Source organism: Scyliorhinus torazame, chromosome 13 (assembly GCF_047496885.1).
Source record: "Scyliorhinus torazame isolate Kashiwa2021f chromosome 13, sScyTor2.1, whole genome shotgun sequence".
Taxonomy (NCBI): Eukaryota; Metazoa; Chordata; class Chondrichthyes; order Carcharhiniformes; family Scyliorhinidae; genus Scyliorhinus; species Scyliorhinus torazame.
Window position 1 is genome coordinate 9320646 of NC_092719.1, and position 24311 is coordinate 9344956.

The 24311-nt window shown below is 48.1% G+C and overlaps 1 protein-coding gene across 4 annotated transcripts in view; it reads right to left on the reverse strand.

Moving 5' to 3' along the window:
* The window catches only part of sfmbt2 (Scm like with four mbt domains 2), a 175968-nt gene that overhangs the window by 53003 nt on the left and 98654 nt on the right, over positions 1 to 24311 (reverse strand). For all 4 annotated transcript variants that reach the window (XM_072471033.1, XM_072471034.1, XM_072471035.1 and 1 more), the window contains exons 11-14: positions 16578 to 16704; positions 8427 to 8540; positions 5205 to 5247; positions 2051 to 2112 (exon numbers count right to left, since the gene is read on the reverse strand). In XM_072471033.1, coding sequence (XP_072327134.1) covers positions 2051 to 2112; positions 5205 to 5247; positions 8427 to 8540; positions 16578 to 16704 — 346 coding nt within the window. The remainder of the gene's footprint in view (positions 1 to 2050; positions 2113 to 5204; positions 5248 to 8426; positions 8541 to 16577; positions 16705 to 24311) is intronic.

Below are 24311 nucleotides of genomic sequence, written 5' to 3' on the forward strand. Positions count from 1 at the left end.
AGGTTAAAATTTGCAATTTAATCATTCTGCCCAACCTTGGTTCCTTATCCATATAATGAGGGACTAAGACCTCACCCAGTCTATTTTATAAAACATATAAAGATATGCCTATTGCTATCTCTCAAAGTTTAAAGCTGGACACCGATCATGGCTGATTTAAACAAGTCTGTGACCCTCGAACAGGAGGAGCTACCTGGCAGTATCGGGGAGATTCACACCTCGTTATCTCTGAAGTGTCACAAACAATGTATGTGAGCTGCACAGATCAAATTCAAAGACAGCTATACAAAGGCCATCTGCATTTTGTAACCAAGGTTGGCCAACAGGAGTCTCCTCGTCTGCCCAGACAAAAGGCCCCACCTTTCTTTCAATTCTTAAAGGTTGAGACATTCCACAATCTCGGGGACCCAGACAACGGATACACACCCCTTGTCAAAGACACTGAAGAGGTGGGAGTCATGTGACATGAACATCTAGTTTTTGGAACCAGTAATATTGCCTTGCTGTACTGCAAAGTCAGTTTGCTTTTAACCATCTAACTAACAACATCACACACAAGCTCTGCCTCAGATTGAACCCTTAGCCCCATCTACACTGCTGCTACTGAGAAGCTGATACCATCGCCTACAAGACTGAATTATCTTTGCATGTCTATTTTATTGTGTGAAGTCAATACCACCGTAAAAGTGAATTAACCGGTATCAGATGTCATCTCACAGACCTGCATGAATGGATACCTCATTGGACTCTGGAAATGGCGTGAAGCAATATTGGATTGGATTGGATTTGTTTATTGTCACATGTACCGAGGTACAGTGAAAAGTATTTTTCTGCGAGCAGCTCAACAGATCATTAAGTACATGGGAAGAAAAGGGAATAAAAGAAAATACATAATAGGGCAACACAACATATACAATGTAACTACATAAGCACTGGCATCGGATGAAGCATACAGGGTGTAGTGTTAATGAGGTCAGTCCATAAGAGGGTCATTTAGGAGTCTGGTGACAGTGGGGAAGAAGCTGTTTTTGAGTCTGTTGGTGCGTGTTCTCAGACTTCTGTATCTCCTGCCCGATGGAAGAAGTTGGAAGAGTGAGTAAACCGGGTGGGAGGGATCTTTGATTATGATGCCCGCTTTCCCCAGGCAGCGGGAGGTGTAGATGGAGTCAATGGATGGGAGGCAGGTTCGTGTGATGGACTGGGCGGTGTTCACGACTCTCTGAAGTTTCTTGTGGTCCTGGGCCGAGCAGTTGCCATACCAGGCTGTGATGCAGCCCGATAGGATGCTTTCTATGGTGCATCTGTAAAAGTTGGTAAGGGTTAATGTGGACATGCCGAATTTCCTTAGTTTCCTGAGGAAGTATAGGCGCTGTTGTGCTTTCTTGGTGGTAGCATCGATGTGGGTGGACCAGGACAGATTTTTGGAGATGTGCACCCCTAGGAATTTGAAACTGCTAACCATCTCCACCTCGGCCCCGTTGATGCTGACAGGGGTGTGTACAGTACTTTGTTTCCTGAAGTCAATTACCAGCTCTTTCGTTTTGCTGGCATTGAGGGAGAGATTGTTGTCGATCCACCACTCCACTAGGTTCTCTATCTCCTTCCTGTATTCTGACTCGTCGTTATTCGAGATCGGGCCAACTATGGTCGTATCGTCAGCAAACTTGTAGATGGAGTTGGGACCAAGTTTTGCCACGCAGTCGTGTGTGTACAGGGAGTAGAGGAGGGGGCTAAGTACGCAGCCTTGCGGGGCGCCGGTGTTGAGGACTATTGTGGAGGAGGTGTTGTTGTTCATTCTTACTGATTGTGGTCTGTTGGTCAGAAAATCGAGGATCCAGTTGTAGAGTGGGGAGCCAAGACCTAGGTTATCCTTTCCTGTGGTCTCTGCACAGTAAAACTTAGGGGATTGGGAAAGACACCATGCTTACAAACGGGGGGAAACAAACCAAAAACACTTTTCTGTTTACGGATGGGAGGTGAAGAGAAATTAATGCTGTTTACAATAACTCCCCCTCCTGACCATAACAATATCCATTCATGAGTAACTTACCAGCTTCTGTTGCAATAGGGCACGAGTCATGAGGGACAGGCTCCACAGGTATGGAATTCGATCTATTCATTAGAAACAAAACAAGTAAAATTCAAAACTGCAAGTCTGACAATATTACTAAAGCCCTTGTAGAAAACATTCCTCACTCAACCGATCACAGTAATTAGTGTATGGTGTGATACTGAGCATCGCTGATCCACTCCCGCCAGTTCCCCACTCGGTGGGTTCACTACAATTATGCCCAAGGTTGTTTTGCTGTCCCGAACAGTAAGCAGGGGGTTGGATGCCTCAAACAAACAATATTTTAGGAGGCTGTGCTTGTCCCAAAATTGCATCAAAGTAGAAAATTTGAATTTGTAAATGTGGCACATTAGAATCCAAAATGTAAACAAACTGGACTTCTGGGGCGAAATTCTCCCGAAACGGCGCGATGTCCGCCGACTGGCGCCCAAAACGGCGCCAATCAGACGGGCATCGCGCCACCCCAAAGGTGCGGAATGCTCCGCATCTTTGGGGGCTGAGCCCCAACATTGAGGGGCTAGGCCAACGCCGGAGGAATTTCCGCCCTGCCAGCTGGCAGAAACGGCCTTTGTTGCCCCGCCAGCTGGCGCGGAAATGACATCCCCGGGCTGCGCATGCGCGGGAGCGTCAGCTGACAGTTTCCCACGCATGCGCAGTGGAGGGAGTCTCTTCCGCCTCCGCCATGGTGGAGACCGTGGCGGAGGCGGAAGGGAAAGAGTGCCCCCGCGGCACAGGCCCGCCCGCGGATCGGTGGGCCCCGATCGCGGGCCAGGCCACCGTGGGGGCACCCCCGGGACCCCGGAGCCCGCCCACGCCGCCTTGTCCCGCCGTTCAAAAGGTGGTTTAATCCACGCTGGCAATTTATCGGCGGGACTTCGGCCCATCCGGGCCGGAGAATCCAGCAGGGGGGCCCGCCAACAGGCGTGGCCCGATTCCCGCCCCCGCCGAATATCCGGTACCGGATGCTTCAGCAACCGGCGGGGGCGGGATTCACGGCAGCCCCCGGCGATTCTCCAACCCGGCGGGGGGGTCGGAGAATGACGCGCCAGGTTTTATTGTAAAACGGATGAAGTGTTCTTTTGCAGGGTTGTTGTGCAGCTTTCTGCCATATCCTTAATGGAGTGGCTAAACACATGGTAATTGTTATACTGGCATGTTCTGTTAATCTGAACAGAAAAGCAATGATTTTTTTCAGGATTGGATTGACATCTTTATATTTTTAAATATAAATTAATTGTAGGCCAACTAGGCAAATTGGCATGTTGACAAAGTTGAATTGCACAAATTTATGTCCTTCACAGGAGTTCCTCTTCACAGTTAACTACTGTGGAGGCATACAATAGAAATGAGGTGCTTCCTTACTACAGCATGACAACATCACGGTGGCACAGTGCTTAGCACAGCTGCCTCATAGCACAAGGTTCGATTCATGCCTTGGACAACTGTCTGTGTGGAGTTTGCACGTTCTCTGCTCGAGTTTCCTCCGGGTGCTCCGGCTTTCTCCCACAGTTCAAAGATGTGCAGGTTAGGTTGGATTATGGGGATGGAATGGGGGAAGCGAACCTAGGTAGGGTACTCTTTCAGAGGGTCGGTAGTCCTTCTGCAGGATAGAGATTCTACAGAAAGCATCGTAGCAGTCTTGAGTACTTTTAGTAGTCGTTCTGAGCAGACATCGAGAAACAACCTGCCAGCCAGCTCCTTTAATCCAGAGGTAAGACCATAATTCAGAGAATTACTAGCTTTTAAAATTAGTGCAGAATTAACTGTCTTGTGATTTGCAAGAAAACAGTTTAAACCTGATTTATTTTATCTTTAATTTTCTGTGGATTGCCTTTGTTGATTTCAAAACTATGGTTGACCTTCCAAAATAAAAATGTGGGATATTTGGTGCTGCTCATAAAGTTACACTCCACAGTAAAGGGAAAATACATTTTTCTACACTTTGCTACAGTGCTTTCTATTGGTTCTTATCCCCCACCATTTCCTTTTACCTCACAGAATCAAATTTTCTCTCTTTTGAACGAGAATACCTCTCTAATATTTCACCCAATTCACGTGTGAACGTGGACAACAGCTGTCATTGGGTAATTTGAATAAGGAGCATCACAGCTGAACCCAATGCTCCCCTCACCTGATATCACACATGAATTTCGGAAATTAGTTCTGAGAATTGGGCAGCACGGTAGCATAATGGTTAGCACAATTTCTTCACAGCTCCAGGGTCCCGGGTTCGATTCCTGGCTTGGGTCACTGTCTGTGCGGAGTCTGCACGTTCTCCCTGTGTGTGCGTGGGTTTCCTCCGGGTGCTCTGGTTTTCTCCCACAGTCCAAAGATGTGCAGGTTAGGTGAATTGGCCATGTTAAATTGCCCTTAGTGTCCAAAATTGCCCTTAATGTTAGGTGGGGTTACTGGGTTATGGAGATAGGGTGAAAGTGTGGGCTTGGGTAGGGTGCTCTTTCCAAGAATCGGTGCAGACTCGATGGGCCGAATGGCCTCCTTCTGCACTGTAGATTCTATGAAATAAAGATAGTTTCCTTTCGCTCATCAGAGGGCACTCTGTCTGAGATGAGCTCAGCATCACAAGGGATAGAACCTGGTCCTTGTTTATATAGCTAATAAGTTCCTATGCTTCATTTACTTATTGAACCAACAGTTTAACAGAGATTTATTTTAATATAAATATCAGACTGGAAACACAAGACATGCACTGAATCTGATATGTTTCTGATATAAAAGAGCTGTAAAAAAATATACAGTGAGGAAAGTTATAGCTTAGCAAATTTTAGACATTGCAATAGATTTTTCAAATGGTGTGGAAATGCCTAAAAATAATAATCTTTTGTTGTCACAAGTAGGCTTACATTAACACTGCAATGAAGTTACTGTGAAAAGTGTGTTTCGGAATGAAATCAGATTTGGTCTAGTATAATGCTCATATTCAATGATTATAAAACACTACAAAGCCAATATACATTTAAGCAAAGCAGGAAAGTTATTCTCCAGTATGGTCACCAATACAGATAGTAGAATTGACCACAAAGCTTTGTACACCAGAGCAACACAGATTCGGATTCTGGCAGCAAGGGTAATCAAATCTAAATGCACAAGATCTTAATGTAATTCTTAAACTTACTGTTTTTCTGGTTGTACTACTGCAACTTTTTTCTGCTTCTGACCTGTGAATTTATAGAAAGAAGAATGATGTACCTGTGAGTTGTAGTATCTTTCACAAACTGACAAGAACAAGTCAGCGCCCTGCCCCTGGAGAAAAAAAATCAAGGCGGACAGCTACCCTTTCAAAGTCTACATGGTTGAAATAGATTTTCAGCAGAGGTGCTAAATGGGTAATACGAAATAGCACATTTATACTCTGCCACTGCATCGTTCCATTGACTTCAATAATGGATGGTGTTCTCATTTCACTCACACAATGAAAGAAGACATATGAAAATAAACCTCAATCTATAAAGGGACAGATATACAATGGAGACAGCCAGTTCGACTGCTTCACCACCTTTATCCACCCTTCCACTGCATCTCGGGATGTTGTCAGTTGCCCAATATCCAGTTTTACATCAGTCATAACTTCCTTGGAGTAAATATCAGGAAGATTGAAACCATAATCTTTTCCCCCCCATCACAAACTTCATTAGTTAGTCTGTACGTCTTGTCTAGGATTAAACTAGATGGTTCAGATATTAGCATCCTGCTCGATCAGAGTTGAGCTTTTAATCCCACATACTGTTTATCTCAAAAACTTTGGCCTGGATTTTCATCCTCGAGGCAGGAAATGGGAATCTGGAAAATTCCGGAGTTGGTGTCGGGTCAGGTGGCCCAGGAAAAAGATTGGGAGACAGCCCCAGGAGCTTCTGGCTGCTAAGACGGCGCCAGCTCAGTGCTGCTGGGGCATTGCCCCAGTTAATTATTAACAGGCCCTCCAGGTCGGGAGTGCAGGGTGCGGGCTTTTGACCAAAACTAGCCTGCCACCCTTAAGGCACTCATGAAAATTGGAAATCTCGGGAATGGAGTCAGGAATCCTGGAATCGGCTCCCGGCCGCCATTTCTGAAAAACTCCCGAGTCATCCCGACACCATGAAAATGTATCCCTTCCTTTACATTTCATTAAATTCACTTTCATTTGATTACGACTTTACTGACTGTCTCTCTATTGCGTATGCATTTCATGGTACAAGTGGAAAAATCTAGAATTACTGTAATTAATGTGTAAAAATGCCTTGGAGTTTATAAGAATTAGCAGAACTAACAACTGTAGGTTAAACAAAAAATTTTGCTTCGGAGTCTATCTTTGGAGTGCTTTGTGTTCATTTTCATTCCTCTCCCCCATCAGGCGACGCACCTCAGAATCCCTACAGCGCAGGAGGCCATCAGGTCTACACTACCTTCTGAAAGAGTACCGTACCTCGGTCCACTCCCCCGACACATCCCCGTAACTCTACTTAACCTTTCTGGACACTAAGGGATCATTTAGAACGGCCAATCCACCTCGCCTGTGCATCTTTGGATTGTGGGAGGAAACCAGAGCACTCGGAGGAAACCCACGTAGACTCGGGAAGAATGTGTAAACTCGACACAGTCACCCAAGGTTGGAATTAAACGTGGGCCCCTGGCTCTGTGAGGCAGCAGTGCTAACCACTGTTACCATGAATTGGAATACAATAATTAACTTGCAAAGATTGAAATTAGTTAAGACACTATCTATTTTTACTCTCTGGCGGTATTTAATGGAGAGGATTTGGGGGAGGGGGTCTTGTCCATCGGCTGGAGGGCCAACAAGAGCCTCACATCATATTTTTATGGGAAGGCTTGCCAAATTATCTACAATCAAGCATTTAAATGTGCAGGAGTGGGCCTTACCCTGGATCAAGGAAACGGGGACAGACGTTCCACACACTTGAGAGCTGCCTGCCAAGCCCTCTGAACAACAAACACCCGGGGAAACCACAGGCAATGGTTTTGGGGTCCCCCCCCATGACGGGTTCCTGGTGGTTGGTTAACTGTCCACTTAAGGGCTTCCATTGGCAGCAGAGCAGGAAGATCACTAATGGGCCTTCACACCACAAACTTAATAAAGGCAATAGCGGGAAGGCAACAATGGGCTGGTTTAGCACAGGGCTAAATAGCTGGCTTTTAAAGCAGACCAAGGCAGGCCAGCAGCACGGTTCAATTCCCGTACCAGCCTCCCCGAACAGGCGCCGGAATGTGGCGACTAGGGGCTTTTCACAGTAACTTCATTTGAAGCCTACTCATGACAATAAGCGATTTTCATTTCATTTTTTCAGTGTCTCCATCCATCACCTTTCTGCCCGATTGAATGCCTCCCTCACCATCGCCGTATGTGTACAAGAACATGGGGCGGGATTCTCCCATCGGACGGCTAAGTGTCGACGCCGGTGTAAAAATGGGAGTTTTACTCCGGCGCCCGTTCTGTGACCCCATTCTCCGGCACACAGGGGGCTAGCATGGCACTGGAGCGGCCCACGCCGCTCCAGCTGCCGATCCCAGCGTGACTCTGGCGCCACGGTCCGCGCATGCGCAGTTGGACAGGCGCCAGCTAGCGCATGCGCAGTGGCCTTCTTTCCCGCACCGGCCCCGAGCGGGAGGAAAGGAGGCCCCCAGCCAGAGAGGCCGGCCCGCCAATTGGTGGGCCCCGATCGCACGGGCCAGGCCACTACGGAGGCCCCCCCCCCCCGGGGTCGGACACCCTCTACCCCCCCCCCCCCACCACAGGCCGGCCCCGGACTCTTCAACGCCGAGCTCCCGCCGACTCAGAGCATGTTAGAACAGTGCTTCATGTTAGAACAGATTTTCCATCCGGGCCGGAGAATCGGCTCGCCGGCCCGTGCCGGAGAGTCGGCGCATACCCCGACCGATGCCGCGCCGACCACACCGGCACCAATTCTCCACTCTGCGGAGAATTGCGTCCCGGCTCCGGGGCGGCGTGGCGCGATTCGCGCGACGATTCTCCGACCCGGCGGGGGGTCGGAGAATCCCGCCCATGGAGTGAGGGTCTTCCTGGAGAATAAACTGAAAGCAAGCTGAAATGTAACTTAAGAGTTGTGTTACAATAGAAGGTGTGGCAATAGAATTACATACCCAAAGTGAGAGACAATCAGAACAATTTAAACCATATTGGGAGATCTGTACTGCGAGGCTAAAACGCAAAATAAAAGATGACATACTTGGCTTAGTTTATGGGGATAACCACTTGAAGGGTCCCAAATTAAAATTATCTAGCTTATAGCTATAAAGATGAAAAAAAGAGTGCACAAAGAATTTTTTTTTTTTAAATGATGAGCTTATTTGATCTTGGGTGTGTTTTCTTGGTGGTACTTACAAACTGCACGATATGGTGGGGTTAAAGGATATCCGTTCGCTTCACACCAACCAACGGGATAAATGTCCATCGACTCGACATCGACAATGTATTCAGGGACAGATTTCTTACAGTCTGGAATAAAATTGATTTATATGAAAAATGTAATTGCTTAAAAATAATTACTTGCTGCTGTTGATTGAGTACTTCATACTAAAATCAAGGAGTGGCAATTTAGTTTTATGTTTACCATTGAAGAGTCTGAATTTTGCCATGAATGTTAGAAACACCAAGCAAAAAGCCCAATTCCATTTAGTCAAGTCAGATTAACAAAATACCCAATTTTATATCACCTGATATAGTCCCTCTTCAACAAACATGACGTACAGTTTCAGCCACCTGTTGCTCTTTTTAACGAGTGGAATACTATCCCACCAGCGTCACCAATACTGTTCCAATTTGCATCGGAGACGCCAATAATGTTGCTTTTTGTTTTAAACGGGATACTGATATGACAGTTATTAATGATGATATTGCTTTTCAGAGCAGGTACCAGATGATACCACCACAAGGTTTTTCCGGATATCGATCAAAGACACAACAACCAGTTAGTTAGTTCAAGTTCAATGATAGTTTATTTACACACAAGAATTACTTCGACATGCAACATAAAACACTACAAACTAAATTACACCTAACACTACAACAACCTGTACTTAACTTCAGGCACCCGGCTTTATGCAGAGGAACAAGGCCTTTGTTCGGATCTTGCGTGGCTGGGTCTGGAGAAGTGACTTTGTTTCTGCTGGGCTCATCCATCTGGTAGCGATCGTTGGTGCTGCAATTGGTATCAGGCGTAGGCCGGGCCAAGAGAGTGCTGGTGTGGCGGGGCCAAAAGAGATCGGACACATGTCTCTTTTTATCCATCAGGGGTTTCGCGCTCTTTTGGGCGGTCCTTAGCTTTGGACCCAATAATTCGGCAGGCTTCGATTACGGCCTTCGATTTTAGCCAATAAAGGGGTGGGTCCCTTGATGGCTGGGCGTGTCCTGAGAGGTCATTGACCTTGGCTGTTTGGGCTTCCTGGGTGAAGGGAGTGGCGCCTATGAGTCTGTACCCACATCTGATAGCTGAGTACAAGTCTTTTGTTCTGGGGAAATGGTCCATTAGAATGCAAATCGGTTGGGGGTTTCGATAGTGTCTGGTTATCTAGTGGCAAATATACACTTAAGCTCTGAGTTTGTCTGGATCATGCATTGGCCATATTTCCCATGATTCTTTGCAAGTGGCCATACTTCCCTTGTAAGTGGCCATCCCAGATGGTTACACACCTTCAATGAAAACTCAAAACCAGAAGGATGAAAGATACTTTTCCTTTGGGCACGCTCTAACAGAAATGTTTCTGCGTGCGATACAGCTAAATGGGAACAAAGCCCCATAGCGAGCGTTTAGCCACGTGTTTCCTGGCGCTAGCATTTACAAATTGCGTCCCGATCTCTTGAGCCCTCAAGATATACCCGCCCCCACCAAACACGCGCGCGGGGCACCGCAGACCACTCGCCACCACGCAAAAATACCAACCTGGTACCTTGCCAGTGCCACCTTTCCCGATGTCAAGGACTTGAAGGAACTATCCAGCTGCCAAACTGGTCAAAGCTATCCCGAAAGTGTTAAAGCGATCAATGAAGGATACTAGCTGAGTTGGCATGGAGGGGTAAGGGAAAAGGGCAGTGGGCAGGGGTTAGCACCGAGTTGGCATGGAGGTATGAGAGGGTGGAGAATTGGGCTGACAGCTTGCCATAGATGTGGCATTGGGTGTGTGTGAGGGTTAGAGTAATTTTTTGGTTTTATTAGCTTTTATTTATTTTAACAGTGTCAGGGCACAGAGACAGACCTTCTGTCCAGTCCACCTCCACACCTGCCAGCCCACACCTTGTTCAGGGGTCGCCCGCACCGACACCTATTGCAGCCCGCCCAAACCCCTCCCCAGGCCAAACATTTGACCCGCAGGTGGGCATTCTTAAAGGACAGGTTCATCAAGTAGGAAATTTCTGGATTCGGCAAAACCGACCCGGGGTCAAAAGTCAGGGCCCAAGTATCTAGCAGTGATACCATCAAAATGTTTTTGGTTTTTTCAAAAAAGGCAATGCCATTCATTTTTTAAATATTTAATTTTTATTTATTTCTGCGTGGAGATTAGAGATGCAAACAATTCAGTTTAAAATTGTATATTTTTAACAACTTGGACAAGTTAGAAATGAGCAGATACAAAACGCTGCCTTCATTTTGCTCAGTTTACCTTTATTTAATCACTGAAGAAATGCTCCAGCTGAAATAAAAATTATTCTAAAATGAATGTGGTCCCTTGGTCATTTCGTTCAAGTCGGAAGAGCTGCTAGAAATCATAATGTATTTCTGTTTCTGGTCATTGTTCTACAGGAAAAACAGTAAATATTTTGGAATGATTCAACTGCAAGCTTAAAAAAAAAAATAATCGAAGTGACAAGAAGAGTGGAAACCTTATCAACTGATAAATGGTTAGAAGAGGAAGTTCTTTTGTGTCAAAAATGTTACCATTGCCGGTCCGGATTGCCAAGCTGCATTATCTGCTGTTGATAATCCTCCCCATCTAACTCTACAATAACTATAGATGTCCGTCATTGTCAACTGAAAGCACAACTTTCATTCTTTATTCAAGGTACTGTTGGTAATTCTTCTTATAATTGTCACTGATACAGTTTTGAATTTTCAACCCATTTTCTGGTCTTTAACTGACTATGGCCATCATTTAACAGGAACAAAAAGAGTTCCCTTTTGCAGCACTGAGACCTGCTATCAAACAGGTCTCTTTTTTTCTGGCCTTAGCGAGGATGCCCTGTCGAGGCCACAGTTACCTTCCTTTCCTGCACTGATGAGCTCAACTAACAGGTTGGGGTGTTCAGGAAGGGGTCAAAAGATTGAGGCTGTGTTTAAAAATGGCGCCCTGATCGCTTCGCTCTCGACACCGCCCCCCCCCCCCCTCCCTCCCCTCCCCTCCATTACGGCCTTCGGAGACCCCCCACCCCCCAACGTACTTGTTAGGGGGTCCTGAACCCCCCTCAACGCACCTCATAAGGGCATGGGCAACCTGCCATCTGGGCGCTGCCAGCCTTTCACCCAGGGCAGTGCCAACCTGCCAGAATCATCTGGGCACTGCCAGGGTGTCCAATTGGTAGTGTCAGGTTGCTAGGGCATCATCCTGCCCAGGGCCCGACCACACCTGGGCTTCCGATGGTCTGGGAGACCCTTCCAGGTGCTGTTATGCCTGGTCCACGTTTGTGCGGATCAGTGCTAAAAGGTGCCATGGTGAGCTTTCCCAGGCACCGTTATTCGCTCCCGGCTAACTGCTCACTTAAATAGGCAAATCTAGATTCTGGCCAGTGAGGACGAGGTCCAGATCACGACGTCTAGTGAAATTTACGAGGTGTCCTTAGCATCACAAAGATTTACTGGCCTCGTTACATCCGTACGAACGCGCCAAGTCTCTACTGTGATTTTGTCAATTAAAAGCCTCGACTTTAAGAGAGCCCACACAGTAGGAATAGAATGCGTTAGATTAAAATTTGGAAGCAATTTTTCTGTCCCTGCGACCTGCTATGTTAACAAAAGCTTGCACTGCAAAATGTGTCGATATTACCATGAATTGCAACATGTATGTCAACCTTACAATTTCTTTCCAAAAACTGGGGTTTACTTATTTAAGTATAAAATGTGAACTGCTGGCGTTGTAATGGAGGTTTTCTACTTGGCCTGACACCATCCAGAGTGAAAATTGAACTAAAGATCTTGGGCGAAATTCTCCGGTATCGGCGCGATGTCCGCCGGCCGGCGCCAAAAGCGGCGCAAATCAGTCGGGCATCGCGCCGCCCCAAAGGTGCGGAATCCTCCGTATCTTGGGGGGCCCAGCCCTAACCTTGAGGGGTTAGGCCCGCGCCGGACTGATTTCCGCCCCGCCAGCTGGCGGAAGTGCCCCGCCAGTTGGTGCGGAAATGACATTGCCGGGCGGCGCATGAGCGGGAGCGTTAGCGGCCGCTCATGGCATCCCCGCGCAGGCGCAGTGGAGGGAGTCTCTTCCACCTCCGCTATGGTGGAGAACGTGGTGAAGGCGGAGGGAAAAGAGTGCCCCCACGGCGCAGGCCCGCCCGCGGATCGGTGGGACCCGATCGCGGGCCAGGACACCAGCCCACCCACGCCGCCTTGTCCCGCCGGTAAGAGAGGTGGTTTAATCCACGCCGGCGGGACAGGCATTCTAGCAGCGGGACTTCGGCCCATCCGGGCCGGAGAATTGCGGGGGGGGGGGCCGCCAACCGGCGCGGTGCGATTCCCACCGAATCTCCGGTGCCGGAGAATTCGGCAACCGGCGGGGGCGGGATTCACGCCAGCCCCCGGCGATTCTCCGACCCGGCAGGGGGTCGGAGAATCTCGCCCCTTTTATGAAACTAATTTGCAGTCTCTATTTTCACCTCTGGATTTTGTTGGTGGAATAGGATGATTAAGTCAATCAAAAATTGGAACTAAGTTCCATTTGCTTTCTCCTCTTATTAATTCCAAATCTCAACCGTGCATTGATTTCAAACCTCATCTGTACAGTTGGAACTTTTAATTAACCTTGCCTGAAAATTAGACTGGCCCCTTCCCAAGTTTAAAGTGTTTCTGCACCTCAAATTGGATAGATAGAACATACAGTGCAGTAGGAGGCCATTCAGCCCATCGAGTCTGCACCGACCCACTTAAGCCCTCACTTTCACCCTATCCCCAATAACCCCTCCTAAACTTTTTTGGACACTAAGGGCAATTTAGCATGGCCAATCCACCTAACCTGCACGTCTTTGGACTGTGGGAGGAAACCGGAGCACCCGGAGGAAACCCACGCAGACACGGGGAGAACGTGCAGACTCCGCACAGACAGTGACCCAGCGGGGAATTGAACCTGGGACCCTGGCGCTGTGAAGCCACAGTGCTATCCACTTGTGCTACCGTGCTGCCCAATGATTGAATGAAGAGTCACTCACTGGCTAAGGTTGCATTAATCCAGGAAGATGTCAATTTCCTTAACCATGTGCACAAAAGTTGATTTTCCAATTTCACAGTAGCCAATTAGATTCTTCCATTCAAAAGATATTTCTCCATGTCTAATTTTCCATGCACTTCCCAGAATCAGTTTCATCTGAATCCGCTGAAATGCATCAATATCCTTTGAGGAATGGGCCTAGGCTTACTCACGATATTCCAAATGTTACTGGAGGCGTTATACTTGGTTATAAACTTGCTGTGATTTAGAATGAAATATAATTGCTAACCAAAGAACTCAAGATTTACTATGAACGTACACTGAGAGCGTGATTCTCCCCAAAATTCCGAAGTTAATTTGTGGCGAGTTTTTCCAGGGAGCTTCCCACCAGCTCTGCCGGTGAAGTCCCCACCCCTATCCAATGACACTTAGTCACTTTTTTTGAGAAACTGGGGAGTTTCTCACTGGTTTAGCCCACACTGAGAATATTTTTCTAGCACTGGGGAGCTGAACTCAGAGATCGGGCCGCCATTTTGAAAGGGTGCCCCGATCTCTAAGTGAGCTGACCCCCACCTGTGGGCAGTGTCACCCACCACACACATGGACACGCTTCAGCACTCCCCCCCCCCCCCCCCCAAAGTCTCCTTACAGCACCCCCTCCCTTCCAGGTCCCCCACTCATCACCCACCCAATCTCCTGGAGGCCCCTACTTAGCTGCCCTGCACTCTCCCACCCTTCGAACTCCCCTCCACCCTCATTTACGGCCATGGCCCCCTCTTGCCCCTTGACGTGTCACCCCGTCACTCGGGCACCCTTGCACTACCACACTGGCACCCAGGCGGTGCTCCTGCTGGCTTGGCAGTGCCATCTGGGCATGTTGGCAGGGCCAAGGTGCCAGCTGGACAATGCCAAGATGCCCACGTTCCAGGGGGAGGGCCAAGGAGCCACCCTGCACTTACCTTGATCACCCAGGGGTCTCCAATGGCCCGGGAGCCCCCCGGGAGCCATTTCACCTGGCCCACGCTGGTGTGGACCAGCACGGATCGGGGCCTGGCTGCAGCGTCCCTGGGGAGGCCGAAGAATCGAGGGTGGCCAGTGAATCCCACTTGAGTAGGTCGCAAGTAGGTTTACGACCTACTTCCGAGAGCGTCATTTGATCCGACTCGGACGTCTCGCAGGACTTCGGAGAACCTCAAGAGGCGCAGAGCCTGCTTGGACGTTCCCTGGAATGTTCTCCCGGCATTCTCCAGCCGCGTTGTGCTCCAGCTTGAGCGTAAAGCAGCCGGAGAATCACACCTTAGGGTGGGATTTACCGACCAACACGCCACGTGTTTTTTGGCGGAGGAGGCAGCCCGCCAGCAGGATTTACTGGTCCCGCCAAATCCCGTTGACGCACACCTCGTCATTGGGAAGCCTGTGTACTGGCCAGGGACCAGAACTTCCCGTCGGCATGAACCCTTAGGTAAATCCCGCCCGAAGTGAATTGTCATTATAGCTGTTTAATTATCCTTTATTCTATTTTACAAAATAGATTAATTCATTCTATACATGTAGGAACATATACCATATGTAGTCGTATAAAAGTCAAACCTAGGGGCAGGATTCTCCGATCCTGCGCGGGTCGGAGAATCGCCGGGAGGGGGTGCACGAATCACGCAAAGCTGCTCCGACGACCAGAGAATCGGCGCCAGTGCAGTGCCGGTCGGGGGCCACTCAATGCGGCCCCCCCAGCCATTCTCCGTGGCCGCCGGCACCGTTCCCGTGTGGTCCTACCTGGCAGGACGTCGGTGTTCATGCTGCGTGTGGTGTGGGAGAGGGGGATCCGACTCCAGGGCGGCCCCACGGTGGCCTGGCCCACGATTGGGGCCTACCAATCGGCGGGCGGGCTTATCCCGGGGGGGGGGGGGGGGGGGGGGGGGGCATGTTCCTCCGTGCCGCTCCCCTGTAGGGCTCCGCCATGTTGCCCAGGGGCGGGCGCGGAGAAGGCAACCCACGCGTATGCACGAACTTGCGACGGCGGTGGCGCTCATGCGAGAGGTAGCGCCGGCCGTGGCACGCATGCACGAACACACGTCGGCCGCGCTGGTGCCCGTATCGGCAGCTGGAGCTGCGCGAGGTGCCCCAGTGCCGTGCTGGCCCCCTGTGCGCCGCAGGATCACTGATCCTAGGGGCCAGATGATGCCGTCGTAAAACGCTCTGTCGTTTACGACGGCGTCAACACTTAGTCCCAAGATCGGAGAATCCCGCCCCTAGTTTTTCCGGGAACAAGTCATGCTGCGGTTATTAATTACTTACCTGTAATTACATTGGTTCATGGATTTAACGGCACACAAGAACCTTTAGATTTTCCCTCTGCCAATTCAAGTGGCAATCTCCCAGCCAATTGACAACAGTAACGAGTAGCACATGATTTATCATGATGCTGTTAAGAAAGAATGACAAGTACGCAGCTCACTCTAAAATTAAAGTTGCAGAACTTGTGAAGACAACCAATAAACTTGCAGCAGAGAGAGTTTAATGTTCCCATGTAAAATAATTAGAGGCTGGGGAAAGACATCGAATAAACTAGAAAAGATGCCAAAGGATAAATGCACCAGCAGAAGGTGACTTAGCTTGTAGCCTCACCTAGAGAATAAAGTAATGGAATGAGTTGATGATTCACCCTCCCTAGGCCCTCTGATCTCCCTGTACAAAACCTTGGACTCACCTCTCTCTGAGATCCATGTTGTCTTCGTCTTGGGGCGTACTTGCAACGTAGCAGCACTCACCACTGAGTTCTGCCACTGATCGACATACTAGACATGCCAGCCGCCAATCAAACCGGGATGGGGGGGGAGGGGGAGACACGCCAAGCCGAGCGGCATGCTGACCCCGTCACCCTCATGAAATCCCGCCCACAGTGTTGCTGGTTATTAGAGGCCAGTTTGTCATTAAAGTGATGAAAGGATCTGGGACTTAATGACTGACATACATAACGATACGGCAATCAATACGGTCTGAACTTTAAAAAAAAATAAACTTCGGCGCATGTAACCAACAGAGCCTCGTCACGGGACAACCAGCTCCCAAAATTAACCAGTCAAAGGATTGCGATTTTCAATAATTCTATTTTCCTTCATCCTACCTTCAAGCTGAAGCCACATTAATCGACCTTTTACTTTTGTGATTGAAGCAACACATATTTCTGCCTGGTGACGGATGTTAATAGCCTCCAACTTCATATTCTTGGTGAAACCTCGATTCAGTGAAGTCTGAAAATGGATGGGACATAAAGCAGAAAGTGCTACATAAAAACTGTGTTTTAATAATTTTGTATACTTGAAAAACAACTCGGAAAGCACCCTCAGTTTGCTGCACGTTCTTACAAGGTTGCGTGCTATATGTTCTGAAACTGTGTGAATCCACTGTGGTAATCAGCAGAACCAAAATCCAGCAGCTTTGAAACAGCCTTATAATTAGGTGGTGTGAATTCTTAATGTAATCAAGTTTTGAAAAAATATTCAAAATATGATTGATTAAAGAGCATTTTTAATTCAAAGAACTAAGAAAACTAAATAAATTCTACAAATAGTACATAAGTGGAGACAAAATGATACTTTAAGGATGAGGAAGCATTGGAAAGGGTGCAAAGGAGATTTACCAGGATGCTGCCTGGTTTGGAGGGTAGGTCTTATGAGGAAAGGTTGAGGGAGCTAGGGCTTTTCTCTTTGGAGCGGAGGAGAATGAGGGGCGATTTAATAGAGGTTTATAAGATGATGAGGGGGATAGATAGAGTGGACGTTCAGAGACTATTTCCTCGGGTGGATGTAGCTGTTACAAGGTGGCATAACTATAAGGTTCAGGGTAGGAGATATAGGAGGGATGTCCGGGAAGGTAGGTTCTTTATTCAGAGAGTGGTTAGGGTGTGGAATGGACTGCCTGCTGTGATAGTGGAGTCGGACACTTTAGGAACTTTCAAGCAGTTATTGGATAGGCACATGGAGCACACCACAATGACAGGGAGTGGGAGAGCTTGATCTTGGTTTCGGACAAGGCTCGGCACAACATCAAGGGCCGAAGGGCCTGTTCTGTGCTGTACTGTTCTATGTTAACTCATCAATATTCAGTTCTTAAAAAGATGCAACTCAATTATTTTGCCAAAGGTTAAACTTATTCTAATATAAATTTGGAGGGTATTAAAATAGTTCTGAAACATTCTCATTATAATAATATCATTCAAATATCATATAAATTGGTTAGAACCAAGTTAATTTACTTTACAAAATGCTATGTAAAGGAATAAAGTTAAAATATTTGTTCTGTGGCAACCTGTTTAAACAAAGTAAATTATCGTGGGTTAATTAGTCTGTTTCAGAATACACAGAATATATTCTGATCATTCCTTCATTTGCCACATTTATGCTAAGCGTTATAAGTTTCCTTCTATGTCAAGACAGTCAGAAAAGTCAAAACATGGAAAAATCACAGCTTTAATCACTTTTCGGTGAAAATCGACATTTATATTTTACATTGGCACTTAAGGTTTGAGAGCATGTGCAATGTGGAAGATTGCAGTCCAGCAAATGTACTCAAACTGCAGGACAAGACAAGCAAGTCCAAAGCACAACAGTAGGTTGGATCAAGAGTAGGCCATTCAGCTCCTCGAGCCATTTAACAAGATCATGGGCGAGATTCTCTGACCCCCCGCCGGGTCGGAGAATCGCCGGGGGCTGGCGTGAATCCCGCCCCCGCCGGTTGCCGAATTCTCCACCACCGGATATTCGGCGGGGGCGGGAATCGCGCCGCGCCGGTTGGCGGCCCCCCCCCCCCGCGATCGGGGCCCACTGATCCGCGGGCGGGCCTGTGCCGTGGGGGCACTCTTTCCCTTCCGCCTCCGCTACGGCCTCCATCATGGAGGAGGCGGAAGAGACTCCCTCCACTGCGTATGAATGCAGTCAGCGGCCGCTAACGCTCCCGCGTATGCACCGCCCGGAGATGTCATTTCCGCGCCAGCTGGCGGGGCACCAAAGGCCTTTTCTGCCAGCTGGCAGGGCGGAAATTCGGCCGCCGACGGCCTAGCCCCTTAAGGTTGGGGCTCGGCCCCCAAAGCTGCAGAGCATTCCGCACCTTTGGGGTGGCGCGATGCCCGACTGATTTGTGCCGTTTTGGGCGCAAGTCGGCGGACATCGCGCCGACACCAGGGAATTTCGCCCCATGTTTGATTTTGGCTTAATTGCATAAACCTGCCTTTGGCCTGTATCGCTTAGTATCTTTGCTTAACAAAAATCTATCCATCTCAGATTTAAAATTAACAACTGTTCCAGCTTCAACTGCTGTTTGTAGGAAAGAGTTCCAAATCTCTACCAATTACTCTAGTTACGCCTAGACTTCAGGGGCGTCATTCTCCGACCCCCCGCCGGGTCGGAGAATGGCCGTTGGCCGCCGTGAATCCCGCCCCCGCCGAAGTCTCCGGTACCGGAGATTGGGCGGGGGCGGGAATCAGGCCGCGCCGGTTGGCGGGACCCCCCGCTGGATTCTCCGGCCCGGATGGGCCGAAGTCCCGCCCAGGAATTGCCTGTCCCGCCGACGTAAATCAAACCTGGTATTTACCGGCGGGACCAGGCGGCGTGGGCGGGCTCCGGGGTCCTGGGGGGGGGCGCGGGGCGATCTGACCCCGGGGGGGGGGGGGGGGGGGGGGTGCCCCCACGGTGGCCTGGCCCGAGATCGGGGCCCACCGATCCGCGGGCGGGCCTGTGCCGTGGGGGCACTCTTTCCCTTCCGCCTCCGCTACGGCCTCCACCATGGCGGAGGCGGAAGAGACTCTCCCCACTGCGCGTGCGCGGGAAACTGACAGCGGCCGCTGACGCTCCCGCGCATGCGCCAGGAAACTGACAGCGGCCGCTGACGCTCCCGCGCATGCACCGCATTTCCGCGCCAGCTGGCGGGGCAACAAACGCCATTTCCACCAGCTGGCGGGGCGGAAATCCCTCCGGCGCCGGCCTAGCCCCTCAATGTTGGGGCTCGGCCCCCAAAGATGCGGAGCATTCCGCACCTTTGGGCCGGCGCGATGCCCGTCTGATTGGCGCCGTCTTTGGCGCCAGTCAGCGGACATCCCGCTGTTGGGGGAGAATTTCGCCCCAGATCTATGAAAAAAATAATTAGGACAGATGTATGCAAGATATCACACTTTGTACCCTAAAACTCAATGTTTCAAACATGTTCATTATAGAGGTAAATTCATGAAGACTGGTCACTTTTATTTTTGAATAGTTTCTAATGGCACATAAGAGAAACCGCCTGCTAATCTAGCAGGATTCATATATGCTTTAATAGCTTTGTTTATGTTGTGCCTGAAGGTAACCTACACAAAATCAATGTCAGAACAAAAAAATTCTGTGCCTGTGCTCACTTCGCAGCAAATAGTATCAAATGACCTAGCAACGCTGGCAAATATCTGATGGGAAACTGCAGATAGAACAGCAGTTGCTTTAGTGTGTTGCACTATATCAAAAAGATATGCAATTATAACAGACATTCTTGCAGCAGAGTAACAGAATGAAGCGCTGACTTGAAACAGGTGAATCTATGCTGAAAATAGTTAAATAAATACTGTAGATAGAATAATGTTAAAACACTAATTATTGGGCATGAAATGCTCTGTGTAAAAGAAAATGCACCACAAATGTACACATCAGTTATTTAGTTGTGAACAAATGAGAAGCACATCTCACCACTGAAAAGCACTTTTCTATGAATGTCAACCTCGAGGAGAGTAATGCCAAACTGGAGTGCTGTGGTCTCAGAGCACTTAACATTTCAAATCGGCCCTGAGCATCAAGGAGTCAAAACATTTTGAACAGGATTTCGATTTCTGCAAGTGGATTGTTGCCCATCCTGCTCGCATGCACGCGCACCCCCCCCCACCCCCTCAAGCGGGCAGGTTTGAGGTGGGTTGGTTTGAAAATTTACATCCCACCCATCCCAAACCTACCCAATGTATCTATTCATTAGTCTCGGTCAGCCGGATTTAAATGCCAGAACAGAAAATTAATTCAATATGCTCCCTTCATGCAGAAAAAAATATTTAAGTTAATTTAAGAGTTATAAGGAATTAAATATGTCAATCTTGTTCAGGCAAAGAAATTAGCCGCGAATCCCCACAAGTCCCTAGGATAGATTAATTCGCAAATAATGGAGAGATATAAAAGGAGGTGAACCAAAAATACAGCAGCACATCCTGGAAATAGATTCACTACCTGCCCTTTCGACCCAAGGTATGATTTGATTTTTGTGACACTGAACATTTAACATATAAAATACACAATTATGTATTGTATAGAAATGTAATTAGAACTAGTGAGTTGATGAGAGGTAGAGTATTGATTCGAAACCATAACACAACGTAGAGAAAGATTGATCAAAATATTTTATCAGTTGTCATTTGGCCAGACAGTCCAGTTACCAAAACCAGTTAGCAGAGGCACCTCAAGAATTTGTGATTACTTCCCACTTTGTTCAGCTCCTCCATTCGTCTACCTGTCTGCACAGTACTAACATTTCAGCTTGGGCTTTACCTGGTTTCTTCTTAGCTGGAGCCGATCCATCATTGTTGCAATCTTCTAACAATATTTTATTCTTTCAATTAAAGAGTGTCGCTGTCAAAGTAGCATTTGTTGCCCATCCCGAATTGCCCTTTAACTGGACATTTCAGAGGACAGTTAAGAGTCAACCACATTGCTATGGGTCTGGAGTCACGGTTAGACCAGACTTCACAAAACGGACATTAGTGAACTGGATGGATTTTTGCAACAATCAGTCTCACGGTTACACTGCATAGGCTAATCCTGTGATCTTTTCCACAGCTGACACTCTCCTCACAGCTCTGTCAACAGCATAATCCTATCATCCATTCAAAAAGCATCCAACTCCTGCTTGTATGCGTCTTAATTGCCTTTTCATTAGATTGGAGCTGATGGTGCACTGGAAGTAGAACTATTATAAGTTTTGAGCTTATTCCCCCCAAAAATGTTTAGTTTTATCATTTAAATTATGACGGGGTAGTCTCAGTTTTTGTCTATGTTTAGCAGACAAAGTGAAGCTTGTGCTGTAATATCCTTTGAACTGATATGTTAAACTTTCATCTATGCAAGTTAGTAAATCTTTGTTGTGACAGCTGTCAGTGTTTAAATCTGGTGATGAAAAGTAAACTATGAATTTATGGTACATTCCGTAGACGTGCTTTTGGGAGTGAGTATGTGGGAAGACAATGATGTGATTCATCTACAATAACTAATGTCAAATTAGATTTCAGGCAAACATATTCTGCAACATTGATCCACTCAGTTTCACAGAATCCCTACAGTATGGGATGACGACATCCAGCCTATTGAGTCTGCACCGACCCACTGAAAGTGCAGTAGGCCCGCTCCCCCGCCCTATCCCTGTAACCCCACAACCTGCAGATTTTTGAACACTTAGGGGCAATTTTAGCACGGCCAATCCACCTAACCTGCATATCTTTGGACTTTGGGAGGAATCCAGAGCACCGGGGGAAACCCAGGCAGACACGGGGAGGACATGCAAACTCCCACAGTGACCCAAGGCCGGAATTGAACAGGGGTCCCTGGCACCATGATGTAGCAGGGCCACAGCAGGAACATAGCGGCCACGGTACCTGGGCGGCACAGTGGTTAGCACTGCTGCTTCACAGTGCCAGGGCCTCAGGTTCGATTCCCGGCTTGGGTCACTGTCTGTGCGGAGTCTGCACGTTCTCCCCGTGTCTGTGTGGGTTTCCTCCGGGTGCTCCGGTTTCTTCCCACAAGTCCTGAAAGACGTGCTTGTTAGGTGAATTGGACATTCTGAATTCACCCTCCGTGTACCCGAACAGATGCTGGAGTGTGGCGACTAGGGGCCGGAATGTGGCGATTAGGGGATTTTCAAGGTAACTTCATTGCAACGTTAATGTAAGCCTACTTGTGACAATAATAAAGATTATTATTACTGTGCCACCGTGCTGCCCTGAACGACAACTGAGCGAAATCGATACTGATGTTGGATAATAATTTTGTTGTGGATTAATTTGGCTCATTTGACAATGCCTTTGGGTCAGATTGTTGTTCATTCAAGCTTCAAACCAGAGGTCACGATCCGGGTTTCAGTGTTCACTGGTTCACTTGGCCATTAATGATCCCATGGCAATACTTGAAGGACACTGGGGAGCTTTGTTTTGCTCTCCTTAACAAATGTCATTAAAAAACATTAATTAACCAGTAAATCTTCTCATTGCCGTTCATGGAGATGTTGCTGCCATAGTATGGTCGTCTCGTTTGTCTACACAATAAAAGTGGTTTCACAATAAAGTCATATCTTGTATAAGTTCTGAGAAATGTTAATAAAGTTGCATGTAAATTGCAAATCTTCACCTCTAGAAACTACTGCAGTATTTCCACCTGCTGCAACAAGCCACATATGTCAGCTTTGACAGTCATCGGACTCGAAACGTTAGCTCTTTTCTCTCCCTACAGATGCTGCCAGACCTGCTGAGATTTTCCAGCATTTTCTCTTTTGTTTATGTCAGCAACACCCTGCCTGGTGAAACATTGCCATCTCATGCACTGTTCCTCAGAAATATCCAAGAATCTAAAGCTTAACCTACAGCCCTGTGATTTGGATAAGGCATTCTATGAACTCCCTGGTCTTACACTTCTCCCTTGTTGTTGTGCAGAGCAGAGAGTTAGCAAGTATTTACTCCAAAAGGAGCACATGCCGAGAGAAGATGGTATCAAGTTGGTGAGGTGTTGATTGCAAAACACAGGTAGAGTGTAAAGTGAAGAAGGAGCCATGAGAAAGGTTGGTCATTTTCCAAAGGCTACCAAGTGAGAAAGGAATTGTGCTAGCGGGTTCTGTGGAGAGACCAGAGAAGAGTTGAGTCTAAGGGCATGATTCTGCGGCCTCGCCATGCCCGACTTGGTGTCGGGACGGAGCTGTTGAATCTCGCGAGAGGCCTCTTGCAAGATTTGCGACACTCCATAAGTCTCGCGAGATCCAAAGGAATCTCGAAACATCACAATCTGGATCTCGCCCTGACTGGGTGTGACCCATATCAGCACATTTAAATGAGCCATACGGTTCATTTAAATATACATTTGCCGGATTCTCCCAGCGCCTGGGACTCCCGGCCGTGCCTGTGTGAACTTGCCAGGGCGCCGTTTAATACTGGTCCTCACAAACACGGATCAGCCATAATGGCCCTTGGGGAAGATCCCTGGGTGGTCGGGGACAGGGCAGGGTAGCAGCCTGGCACCCAGACACCTTGGCAATGCAAGGCTGGCACCATTAATCAGGCACCCTGTCAGCATATCAGTCTGGTAGTGGCAGTGTGCCCGGGTGTCAGGTTGGCATTGCCAGGGATCGAGCAGATCGGGGAAGCCTTCCAAAACGGCTCCTGACCTGCGAGGAGCCTCTCCTGCTAAGCAGGAACTCACTCTGCACAGTATCGCCCAGACGCCAAAAGAAAAGGCAAATTGCCGTTGCGTAGCGAGACCTTTTTAGCACCGGACATCAACATTTTTCAGGCGAATCCTGCCGTAAATTTGTAACGATAATGAGAGATGTATTGAGCCCTAGTGCTGAGAAATTGGGGAGGAGAGGGAATGGAGTGTTGTGAGAGCAAACCTGGCAATGATGTGTATGCTGCACTACTTCCACATGCTGTGGCACTGGTGTGACAATCTCAGCAATACCTTTCCATGTCCAGCAGAGTTTGTGCTTTGGAATCCTAGCACCATTTGCTGAAAAAATAATTTTCCTTTCTTGTCCTTCAGCCATACTTCCAAGGAGACTTCGGAGAACCGAGAGGTTTGCCTGCAACTCATTTCCT